Raw genomic sequence first — 13329 nt, forward strand, 5'->3', positions numbered from 1 at the left:
TATGAGATATTAGGAATGATAGGACTTTATTATTAGCAAATGTTCATTACCAAACTATGTCCTCAAATAAAAATTTTATGTCTGAAAATGAAAATTTGCTCTGAATATGGATTATCAGTGATATTACTAGTGACGCTACTTTTCTGGATATCATGTAAAGCTGCTAAGTGTGGATTCCAAAACCTTCCTCCAATTCTTCATCAATATTATCAGCCAGGAGACATTATAATTGGTGGCATCGTTTCTCAAAGCTTCATCTTATCTATTCCAGCCGATTTCAGCCATCAACCTCTTCCAATATCATCAGAAGAAATTATGTAAGATTTGCCCCACAATACTTTTCAGCAGATGTGTACATTTGAAATGATCATTTGTATGTCTAAAAGACTGATGCAAGAACTGAAGCAGGACTTGTATTTGTTAAAGATTCAGATCCTTTTACTGCTGCGTATCCATTCCATGTGTTTAAAACACTTCCGGAAGAGAACACAGCATTGTCCTTATCTAGAGTCAACATTGTTGATTTATTCTAAGTGAAAGTGAAGAAAGCAACAGAATTATTTGAATTTTTAAAAATGGAGCAAATATTTTGTTTCAGATCAAAAGATATAACCTCATTGAAGAAATCTTTATTTATCTTAAAGATTCCATTGTAAATGCCATTTATATACTGTAAAGGAAATTCAAGAAATGATTATCTTTCTTTGAGGAAAAAACCCATTTCAGAATACCATTTCAGAATACATTAATTTTATAAAACACTTTTTTGTTCCATTATTTTCCCTTAATTTTTCATTTTAATTTTATTCATGTTTTTTTGAAAAAAATTCTTTGAAATATTCAACTTTGTAATATAATTAAATGGAAGAAAGAAATCTCACTTAACAATGCATTTTAAATCAGAAAATATTGCTTAAAATCATACATTTTTGCACACTTTTAAAAGAATTTTATTTTTTATTAGAAAAAGCAATACATGTATTTACACCTCTCTTTAAAAAGTGCTGTAAGAGATCAACATGAGGATTACCTCAGGAAATGTAGCATATTTTTAAAATAATGTAATATGTGAATTTTTTAAAAAATGTCCTAATTTATGAAGCAAGATATATGCTTACAACCCATGAAAATCTTTTTGTAGTGTGGTGACTAAGAACTATCAGCATGTCTTGGCTTTGGAATTTGCAATAAAACAAATCAATGAAAATCCCTTCATTTTACCCAATGTCACCCTGGGATTCCACATGTATGATATCTACTCTGATGCCAGATTGACCTACCAAGCCACAATGCAACTTATTTCTACAAAAAACAAATTTATTCCCAATTTTGAGTGTGGCTTCAAGGATAAACTAAGTGCAATCATAGGGGGTCTTCGCTCAGACACATCTCACCTAATATCAAACATTTTAGGTATCTATAAGACTCCACAGGTAGGAGGCATGTACAGAATGTAGAATTTTTAAAAAAATGGAGTGTTCTTGGTTTATATTTATATTTACATTCCGAAAAGCAATACGTTTTATGCAGGCAGAGATATTTTGCAATTAATGTCATATGTGATTTTATGAAATTGTTTCAACTTGGTTCAAATCATATTATGTGATCTTCATGAATAGGCAAATGGGAGATTACTACCATCCTAAAATAATTTCTCAGTTTAAAATTGGGTACAAAATTGTGTACCTTTAAGTTGTGATAGAGGGACAAAACATAATGTTTGAGAAACTTGTATGTTAAACATGGAATAATTAAATTTTAAACTGAAACAGCATAGGACAATATTTATAAGAATCATTATTTTTATAATGTTTACAATTAAAGATTTACACCGAGATTTTTAATTTTAATTTTTTTAAAAAATGTATCATTAGACAAATACTTTCCTGATATGTTGCTTTGCTTTACCATTTATTTGGAGTAATGGGCTTAATAATTCAATTTTTATTTTCACCAAGCTTTCAATAGCTATTATCATCCCCACTCTACCATTAGATTGCATTTATTCCCAATATTATTGTTACTGTAAATAAAAATGCCCTTCAATAGTACAATTAATAAATATTCATCTTTTCTAAAAATATTCATTTCTGTAACAAAATAAAAGAAATTGTCATTGTTTATATTGATATATCAGACGATGAAGCATGGATTTTATAGGTATTAGTTCCCATAGTAAATCACTAGATTGGGACAAATAATCATTATCATGCAGATTCACAATATTCCACAGAAACGAACATTTATTTGATATATCTATACTTCATATCACCCCATTTCTAAATTTGTTTGTAGCTCCTGTATGGTTCTACTCTAAAGAGGAAAAGTAAAACTGAATTCCTTTCCCCTTACCGGATGGTTCCAGATGACACCCTTCAGTATCTAGGAATTCTTCAGTTACTCCTCCATTTCAAATGGATATGGATTGGATTCATCGCTGATGATAAAGATAATGGAGAAATGTTTCTGAAGCTCATTCTTCCATTATTTTCTGAGAAGGGAATCTGTTTAGCTTTCATAGAAACATGCCCTGAGAATGTAAGTTTTGAGGATTATAAGGAAGATATAATAAGGAAAGGGTCTGAAATGTATGAAAAAATCATGAGCAGTGCAGCTAATGCTTTGATCTTCTACGGAGAAGCTGATTCCATCATATTTTTGAGATGGGTATTATACTTTCCCGAAATAGAGGTCATTATATGTAAACCTAAGGGTAAAGTCTGGATTTTTACTGCCCAAATGGAGATAAAATCCCTTGTTTATCAATGGGTTTGGGATATTCAGGTCCTTCATGGTGCTTTATCTTTTGCAATTCATTCTAAAAATATGCAGCAATTTAAAATGTTTATTCAGGGAAAGAAACCTTCCATTGCAACAGGAGATGGTTTAATCACAGATTTTTGGGAACAAGCCTTTCGCTGTGTTTTCCCCAATACTTTTTCAGGTCAAATTGAGGGTGCTATTTGTAGTGGAGAAGAAAAACTGGAAAATCTTTTGGGGCCCTTTTTTGAAATAAGCATGACTGGTCACAGCTACAGCATCTATAACGCTGTATATGTAGTGGCCCATGCCTTGGATGCACTGTTCATATTAAACTCCAAACCTAGAACAATGATGAAAGAAGAGAAGGCAATAAAACTGAATTATCAACCATGGCAGGTAAGTCCTGTGAGAACTGCTACCACATAATCTACAGCTATAGAACTGTAAGCATATACCAATAGTATACTTCCAAGTCATGAAAAACAATATAAGAGTTTGTAATAAATACACAGTGTATAGCAACACTGCCAACAATACCTTACACCTGCCTCACATCATTTGTGGAAGGGAGGATGTGGTAGTTTCATAAGTATGCTAGTCTTTTACCATAAAACAGATTGAAATTTACAACATGATTGAAATTACTTTGTATAAGACAAAGTATTACTATGCCCAGGAAATGTTAAAGTTATATCCCCAAAAAGTAGGTATTTAACTTCCTAGAGAAAGATTGACCAAGAAAGATGAAGAAACTACAGATCAGTTATTGTATTTCCAGCTTTTAAAATTAAAAACAGATTATTTTATTTATTTGTTTGTTTGTTTGTTTATTTTGTCCAATACATAATGAAGGTTAATGAGATTAACCATGTAGAATATATATCAAAGAAAGGAAAGAAAGAAAGTATAGAAGTGAAGATATATGAATAAAATGCAATACATCAATGGAGGATAGAGGAAGAGATATATGAGTGGAAGAAAAGAAATATGAGATATAGGAGAGACAATTGGACAGGGGACTGAAGGCACCCTGGTGCACTTATGCATGCCCCTTACTGACCTCTTAGAAATCTGGAGAGGTCAATCGTGGATAATCTAAGGGAAAAATGTTGAGGGTTAGTGGTTGCTACTATGGAGTCCGGTAGTGAGTTCCACACTTTGACAACTCGATTGCTAAAGTCATATTTTTTACAGTCCAGTTTGGAACTGTTAATATTAAGTTTGTATCTGTTGCGTGCTCTTCTGTTGTTAGAATAGAATAGAATTTTATTGGCCAAGAGTGATTGGACACACAAACAATTTGCCTTGGTCTCAGCGTACATAAAAGAAAAAGATACATTTGTCAAGAATCATGTGGTACAACACTTAATGATTGCATAAGGGACAAATAAGCAATGAAGAAACAATATTAATAAAAATCTTAGTATACAAGCAACAAGTTACAGTTGTTGTGGTTGAAGCTAAAGTAGTTGTTGACAGGAGGACGTTGCAGTGTATGGTTCTTGGGATGAATTTAATAGATTAAATTCACCCCAAGAAACAGATCTGTAATCTGAGAAACTATTAGTTCCATCCTTCAGTGGCTAATGATATGCATTATCATATTGGTAAAGTTGCTATCTGTTTAGCCTTTCTCAGTCATGTGCTTGTTATGTCAAACCTGGACTACTGCAACTGCTTTCTAGATGGTAGCTTCTATTTGGAAGGGGAAAATTCAGAAGTCTAAATTGCTCACCACTCAGTTTTACCCTGCATTTATTTCCACTAATGCTAAAAATTCTGCATAGAAAGCCAATTTGTTACCAAGCCAATTTCAGGAATGTTTATAAGTATAAAAATATTTGAACATCATAGGATTCTATTACTTTACTATTTATATCAACTCTTCATTTCACAGCCATCCTGTTACTTCTGGCCCTCATAGGCCAGAAGATTTGCCACCTAGCCACAGTATGGAGATAAGACTTCTTTCCCATGGTGCCAGTTGTAAAGAAATATTTCTTCTCTCTTGAATGCAGAACTGATATCAATTCAGCATTCTTTTAAACTGTGTTCTATGTGTATCCATCAACTCACTCTATTAAATTTAAATTGCAAAATATTTTATTTGATAATGATAATATAGCAACTAAGAGATTTATAGATTTTAGAAGTGATATAGACAAAACTAAATATGGGTCTCTTCATCCTAGCTTCACTCCTGTATGAAGCAAGTTCCATTTAACAACACTGTAGGAGATTATATATTTTTTGATCAGAATGGAGTGGTGGTAGCAGGATTTGATGTCATTAATTGGATTACATTCCCAAATCAGTCCTTTGCTAGAGTAAAGATTGGAAGATTGGATCCCCCAAAAGCTGATCTTAACCAAGCATTTACAATCAACCATGATGCTATTGTGTGGCACAGCTGGTTTAATCAGGTATGACTTAAATGCATATCTAGGACTGTATCTACATTTTTAAATAATGTAAAGAAATTGAAACTTTGAAGAAGGGAATCCAAATGTTTTCAGTGTGTTTTAATTTTGAGAAACATAAAAGAATTGTTCTCTAGAGCTAGAACAGTTTATTTTTTTATCTTGGAATGATTTTGTTATGACTTCTGATATAACCAACTTTGAAGAGATGCAGATGAATTCTCCAAGTCAATTTAATAAGAAAAACAAAATTGGAAGCAAGAAAAAGTAAGAAAAATAGAAGCAAGAAAAACCAAGAGAAACAAAATGCACAGGTAGAGCATATGTGGTACCTTGCTCAATAATAGTAACTGTGTGAGGGATCTTGGAGTCCTAGTGGATAGCCATTTAAATATAAGCCAACAGTGTGCAGCAGCTGCCAAAAGAACCAACACAATTCTAGGCTCCATAAAGAGAGATATAGAATTAAGAAGTGTTAAAACCACTTTAGAATGCTTGGTAAGGCCACGCTTGGAATACTGAATTCAGTTTTGGTTGCCAGGATGTAAAAAGGATGTTGAGCCTCTAGAATGGGTGTAGAGAAGAACAGCAAACATGATTAGGGGACTGGAGGCTAAAACATACGAAGAAGGGCTGCAAGAACTGGGTATGTCTAGTTTAATGAAAAGAAGGACTAGGGGGGATAAAATAGCAGTGTCCCAATATCTCAGGGGTTGCCGCAAAGAAGAGGGAATCAAACTATTCTCCAAAGCACCTGAGGGTAGAATAAAAAGCAATGGGTGGAAACCCCTTAAGGAGAGAAGCAACTTAGAACTAAGGAGAAATTTCCTGACAATTAGAACAATTAATCAGGAACAGCTTGTCTCCAGAAATTGTGAATGCTCCAACATTGAAAGTTTTTAAGATGTTGGATAACCATTTGTCTGAAGTGGTGTAGGGTTTCCGGCCTAAGCAGGGGGTTGGACTAGAAGACCTCCAAGGTTCCTTCCAACTCTGTTGTTGTTGTTGTTGTTGTTTTATTTCCTTTTGTTTTGTTTGTTTTATTTTTAATTAAATTATTTTTTTTATATTCATCATGCCGTGTTTTTTGCCACAAAATAAAAAATCATTTTGTCTATGATACTAAAGAATCTAACCATTTTTTATTACATTTATTGATGTGTTAGACACAGCCACTTTCTGTTTGTAATGACAATTGTCATTCTGGATATAGAAAGCAAAAGAAGGAAGGGAAGCAATTCTGCTGTTATGATTGCATTCCATGTTCAGAAGAGAAGATATCTACAACAAAGGGTGAGAGTTGTATACTGGTTATCGAAAAGGAGGATTACATTTTTAAAGAAAAATGCATACTAGTCTCCAGCATGAGGACAAAATGTCATAATCATGTGAAATTTTAGTCACTTCCTTTTTTACAGGTACAGGTATGAAGGCCTTGGTATATTTGGGCTTTTTCCAGTGTAAGTAATTTATCTCCAGGCTGGTGCTTTTGGCTAAAGGGCATTTTGTATTTATTATTTCTATAGTACATTATTTTAGTCAATGATGTTCCTGGATATTAATGCTCATACATTTCCCTAATAGACAGAATTTTATATTTATTTATTTAATTAAATATCTATGTCACCCAACTCCCTAAGGACTCAGGGTGGTTCACAATAAAAACAAGTATAGATCAGTATAAAAGACATTTCAATTTAAAATAGTTACAGTCATCCATACATTCATGGGCTGACCTCGTTAATCATCTGCTTGAGGTCAGTGGTCCCAGGCCTGTCAGAAAAGCCAGGTCTTTACAGTTTTCTGGAAGGCCAATAAGGTGGAGGTAGTGTGTATCCTAGGAGGTAACTGATTCAAGAGAGGCAGGGCCACTACAGAGAAGGCTCTCCCCTGCTGACCTGCCAGCTGAAATTGTTTAGCTGAAGGGATCTGAAGAAGGCCAGTCCTGTGGGTTCTTACCAGTCACTGGGAGGCATGTGGTAGAAGGTGGTCTCAGAGATACTCTGATCCTGAGTCATTTGGGCTTCAAAGGTAATAACCAATACATTGAATTGTGACTGGAGACCAATAGAAAGCAACTGCAGCTTACAAATAAAATATAAATATATTTATTTTTGAGTAAGATCTCAAAATAATTTTTTATTGATGTCTCATTTCTGAGAATGTTAAACTTAGATTTTTTTCTTGATTCTCTAAGCATTTTGTAATTCAAAGTGGAGTATAAGGAGCATGCCAATGGAATCCCAAAGATAATGTAAGCAGTCCAGCACCTGTGAAATTTTTGCAGAATAACCATGAATTCATCAGCATTTGTTATCCCCATTCCAGCATTCAGTTAAAGAGGACTTGAGAGAAATCACAGTTTTTCTTCTTTTTTTCTCTAGATGCAGCTGAATGCTTTCATTGCCAAGAAAATCATTACCCAAATAAAGATCATAATTTATGCATTCCCAAGGGCATAGATTTTTTGTCCTATGAAGAGCTTCTGGGAATTGGTTTAATTCTTGGGATTCTTTCATGTTCCTTGATAACCATTCTGGTTCTAGGAATATTTCTGAAGCACCACAATACCCCTATTGTCAAAGCAAACAACCGGAATCTCACATACATTCTCCTTGTCTCACTCTTACTCTGCTTTCTTTGTTCATTACTCTTTATTGGCAAACCTACCCAGATGACTTGTCCGCTCCAACAAACTATTTTTGCCATTACATTTTCAGTGGCTGTTTCTTGTCTGTTGGTCAAAACCATGACTGTTGTTTTGGCTTTTATGGCCACCAATCCAGCATCAAGGATGAAAAAATGGGTAGGGAGAAAACTAGCCAATTCCATTGTTCTTTGCTGTTCCCTTATTCAGGCAAGTATTTGTGCTACGTGGGTAGTAACCTCTCCCCCATTTCCTTCTGCTGATACACATTCAGCACCTAATAAAATTATCTTGCAGTGTAATCAAGGTTCATATGGAATGCTTTACTATGTTTTTGGTTACTTGAGTTTCTTGGCATGCGCAAGTTTCACGGTAGCTTTCCTTGCCCGGAAATTACCTGATAGTTTCAATGAAGCCAAATTTATCACTTTCAGCATGTTGGTTTTCTGCAGTGTTTGGCTATCCTTTGTCCCAACCTATCTGAGCACCAAAGGGAAATACATGGTGGCGGTGGAGATCTTTTCAATTTTAGCCTCCAGTGCAGGGCTGTTGGGCTGTATCTTTTTCCCCAAATGTTACATTATTTTGCTAAAACCTAAGCTAAACACACGGGAACAATTAACAAGAAGAAATCCCTAACAGAATGAAATTGAATTGAATAGAATTCTTTATTGGCCAAAAATGATTGGACACACAAGGAATTTGTCAGTTTGGACAGTTTGGACAGTTTGTCAGATTGGACACATGAGGAATTTGTCAGTTGTGCATATACTCTCAGTGTACAGAAAAGATACATTGGTCAAGAATCATGAGATACAACATTTAATGATTGTCACAGGGTACAAATAAGCAATCAGGATACCATCAATATTAATATAAATCATAAGGATACAAGCAACAAGTTCATACAGTAATAGTAATGCAGCCTTAGTGAATAGTTTGAATGTTGATGGAATTATTTATTTAGCAGAATGATGGCGTTCGGGAAAGAATCTGTTCTTTTGTCTAGTTGTCTTGGTGTGCAGTGCTCTATAATGTCATTTTGAGGGTAGGAGTTGAAACAATTTATGTCCAGGATGCGAGGGGTCATTAAATATTTTCATTGAGTTTTTTTAATTCTAGCAGTATAGAAGTCCACAATGGAAGGCAGGTTGGCAGTAATTGTTTTTTCTGCAATTCTTATTATCCTCTGAGGTCTGTGTCTGTCTTGTTAATTTGCAGAACTGAACCAGACAGTTATAGAGGTGCAGATGACAGACTCAATGATTCCTCTGTAGAACTGTATCAGTAGCTTCTTGGGCAGTTTGAGTTCCTGAGTTGGCACAGAAAGAACATTCTTTGTTGTGCTTTTTTGATGATGTTTTTGATGTTAGGTGACCATTTTAGGTCTTGAGATATGACAGAACCTAGAAATTTGAAGTCTGTTGATACTGTGCTGTCTAGTATTATAGATACTTATATTATTCAATAATAATGTAATTTCATAGTATTATAAAAGTTTAGTTTCAGACCTAAAACATATTATATCATGATCCAGCACTTTTACATTGCTCTTCAAATAGTCCTTTTTAAGAAATCATTTGCAGAGTCAGATGTCTTTCAAATCCAAAAAACAATGTATTTTCTTACTTTTTTTTTCTACTGAAAGCATTTTGCTTCTCACTCAAGAAGTTTCTTCAGTTTAGTTCTTCAGTTTCTTGAATGAAAATTTAAACATTTTTAAAGGAAAGAAAAAACAAGAAAGTCCAGAACTTTGGGACAACTCTGACCTGGATGATTGAGAATCTCCATAAAACATAATCCTTCAAACCTTGCCAATCTGTGATTTGAAGACAAGATATTGTGATATTATTCCTTATAAATGACATTCTGAAATACTTTTACATTCTAAGTTTTAAAGTTTCTAAGTTTTTAAATTTTAAATTTTAATTAAAAATGCTTTATACTTTATTCTGATGACATTACATTGCTGGAAAATTTAAGACTTGTTTAGCAGTCATTTGTGTATTCTTAGCTGATTCTTTGAATGATAACAAGATTTATACCAATTCAATTTTATTAATTTATTTGATTGATCTAATTCACTTGATTTATTAAAGTCATTCAATACCAACCAAGAGTGTCAGGAAAGCTAACAATAACTCTAATACATAGATTAAAAACAGACTAAAATCACATAGTTGATTGAAACAAAACAATAGTTCTCCAGCCTGATGAAACAAACAGTCCAACTCTAGATCTCAGAAAAGAACTTAGTCTTAAGCAATTTCCAGGTAACAGGGAGAATGGGAATAAGGGATATCTCTGGGGAAAAGGGATGCTGTATCAGAGAGCAGAGATTTAAAACGAAAGTTTCTGTCAAGCCCCTGTTGGCTTGCCATACATGAGGGATGAGGTGGGAAGGCATAATGGTGTAGGTCAGTAATGGCGAACCTTTTTCCCTTGGGTGCCGAAAGAGCATGGGTGCGCTTTATCGCGCATGCCTGCGTCCCCACATCCACAATTCAATGCCTGGGGAGGGCAAAACTCTCTGGAGGCCAGAAATGGTCTGTTTCCCAACTTCTGGTGGACTCAGTAGGTTCATATTTAGCCCTGTTTTGGAGCCATGGGAGGGTAAACACGCCCCCCCCCCCACATCCCCCAGAGACTGTCTGGAAGCCAAAAAGCCCCCCCAGAGCCTCTGTGTGAACTAAAAATCAGCTGGCTGGAACACACATGCATGTTGGAGCTGAACTAGAGCAATGGCTCACGTGCCAGTGGATATGGCTCCACGTGCCAACTGTGGCACCCGTGCCATAGGTTCACCATCACTGGTGTAAGTCCAGCGGATAGTGTCATATGTCTTGGCTGGTGGCACCTACTTCCTCCACACCAGCATGGACAGCTGATTTGCAATAAGGGCATGCTGGCCAGAATGGCCTTGCTGGCATGGATACCAGTTGTTTAGCTCACTCATGTGACAGCCAGAACATATGATCGGCACTATTCACATCAAAGCAATTGGAATGATCCAGAAGAGAGACTGGAAAACTGGAGAGGCCAGATGTGGTGGGCCATGGGCATGGTTATGGCAATGACTATTTACAGTGCTGGTATGCAGTAGCTCCCAGCGTTGATTTTGAAACTGTTTTGAAACTATTGGAAGTCATCTGTGCCAGATTGAGGCTTCATTAAACTTGCAACAAGCTATCTTGTTAGCTTCCCTGAGTCTTTGGAGAGGGGTGGCACACAAATCTAATAAATTATTATCATATTAAATTATTATTAATAATCTTGTTTCCTAATTTTTGTTGGCTGGAATACAGACACCTGAGAGCTTCTTTTCCTCATTCTCACCAGAGGACATTTAATTAAGAGTAATTGAAGTGCACCAACTCTGAACACAGTGGACTGACAGAAATAGTGGAAACTAAACAGGTTATATACCATGACATCCTTATAAGTGGTGACTAGAACTTTGAATTGTACCATCTGAAGAGCATCTTGTTCTACAATAAATGCAACTTGTCTATATGGAATCAAGCCCCCCCCCCCCTCCATAAGGTCATGAAGACCTTGCCAGCAGGCCTGGCAGCCATAAACTAAGAACAATTATGGCCAAATCATATGAATGGTATGTATGCATGTTGTTGTGACTGTTCTATCATGAGTTTTTCAATGAGAGTTTTATTGTTTTAGATTTTATATTCCACTTCTTTTTTATTATATTGTGTTTATATTGTAAGCCACCCTGAGTCCTTCAGGATTGGGTGGCATAGAAGTGAGTGAGTGAGTGAGTGAGTGAGTGAGTGAGTGAGTGAGTGAATTAATTAATTAATTAATGAATTTCAGATTAGTTTAAATTAGGTGGGTTTTAGTTAGTTTAACTGGGGTGGGATTTTTATGATGGGATGAGGAATAAGAATGGTGAGAATGGAGTAAGTGCCTGGTTGTTTATAGTATGGTGCTTTTTGCTGTTGTATTTTTAATTAATTTATAGAGGGGTTATTTTAGAGATGGATGTCTGGGACTGGATGGAGGGTATATATGAAATGAATGAGGTAAATTCTATGAATGGAAGGGTCAGTTTATTTATTTATTCATTCAATTTTTATGCTGCTCTTCTCCTCAGACTCGGGGCGGCTTACAACATGTTAGCAATAGCACTTTTTTAACAGAGCCAGTGTATTGCCCCCACAATCCGGGTCCTCATTTTACCCACCTCAGAAGGATGGAAGGCTGAGTCAACCTTGAGCCGGTGATGAGATTTGAACCACTGACCTTCAGATCTACAAGTCAGCTTCAGTGGCCTGCACTCTACCTGCTGCACCACCGCGGCTCAGTTTACGTGGAGATGCAGAGGCAAGATTAATGGGGGAGCCCATCTCTGGGGTGGCAGAGGGCCAGAATATTCCAGTCTTGCTGGGGAAAGGCAGATATCACTAGAGACATGGGGTAGGCTACTCCCAGGAAATGAGGGCTTGCTGTCTGAAAGAAAGTCTTGCCTACAATCACTCAAACCTGAATAGTCACTTGACACTGAGTTGATGTGTTGAGAGAATCAACTACACAGCTTGGAGTTGAAAAGAACAATTGTGGGTATCATTCATATGCTAATGATGCAAACCCTTAAATAAGGATGATCTAAACATCAGTGTTGATAAGGCATGATGAAGGCATTGATTCCTGATATATCTTACAAGATATTTCACTTCATTAAGATAATTAACATAAGGCAGTGATAGTGAACCTTTTTTTTCCCTCTGGTGCCGAAAGAGTGTGGGTGTGTGCTATCATACATGTGTGAGTGCCCACACACTCATAATTCAATGCCTGGGGAGGATGGAAATAGTTTTCCCCACTCCCCAGAAGCCCTCTGAAGGCCAGAAATGGCCTATTTCCCAAATTCTGATGGGCCAAGTAGCCTCGTACTTTGTCATCCTCAGGCTCCAAAGGCTTCCCTGGAGCCAGGGGAGGATAAAAATGTCCCCCCCCCATCTCACCAGAGGCTCCCTGGAAGCCAAAACACCCTCCCAGAGCATCTGTGTGAGCCAAAAATGAGTGGTTGGCACACACATGCACATTGGAGCTGTACCAGGGCAGTGGCTCAGGTGCCAGCAGATATGGCTCTGTGTGCCATCTGTGACACCATGCCATAGATTTGCCATCACTGCGATAAAGTAATTGCATAGATCACTCATCTGGACCTGTCCAAAGTTAAATCTGAGCATAATTTTTCCTGTAGTCCTGAAGAGGTTGTGGCCAAGCCTTCTACAGCAAAGAAAGGGTCAATTTATTTATTTATTTATTTTATTTATTTATTTTGTCCAATACACAATAATACACAATGAAGTTAATAGAGGACACCTTCGAGGAAATAGAATTAGAGAAAGAATAGAAGAGAGAGTATAAGATAAAATAATCAATGAAAGAATAGAAGAAAGAGATAGAGATAGAAGAGAAGATATATGGGATATAGGAGAGACAATAGAACAGGGATCAGAAGGCACTCTAGTGCAC

General features: G+C 36.1%; 1 protein-coding gene across 1 annotated transcript; it reads left to right on the forward strand.

Annotated features, from left to right (window-relative positions):
• Window positions 1-87: 87 nt before the first annotated feature.
• Window positions 88-8469, forward strand: LOC139155293 (vomeronasal type-2 receptor 26-like). Its single transcript, XM_070730414.1, has 6 exons — window positions 88-317; window positions 1142-1433; window positions 2296-3159; window positions 4956-5186; window positions 6350-6476; window positions 7568-8469. The coding sequence occupies exons 1-6, from the start codon at window positions 88-90 to the stop codon at window positions 8467-8469; spliced, it is 2646 nt and encodes an 881-aa protein (XP_070586515.1).
• The last annotated feature ends 4860 nt before the right edge of the window (window positions 8470-13329 follow it).

Source organism: Erythrolamprus reginae, unplaced genomic scaffold, assembly GCF_031021105.1.
Source record: "Erythrolamprus reginae isolate rEryReg1 unplaced genomic scaffold, rEryReg1.hap1 H_1, whole genome shotgun sequence".
NCBI lineage: Eukaryota > Metazoa > Chordata > Lepidosauria > Squamata > Dipsadidae > Erythrolamprus > Erythrolamprus reginae.

Coding starts and splice junctions, on each gene's coding strand:
- LOC139155293 (XM_070730414.1), top strand. CDS start 88: ATGAAAATTTGCTCTGAATATGGATTATCAGTGATATTACTAGTGACG. Junction 318..1,141: donor ATATCATCAGAAGAAATTAT/GTAAGATTTGCC, acceptor ATCTTTTTGTAG/TGTGGTGACTAAGAACTATC. Junction 3,160..4,955: donor TGAATTATCAACCATGGCAG/GTAAGTCCTGTG, acceptor TCTTCATCCTAG/CTTCACTCCTGTATGAAGCA.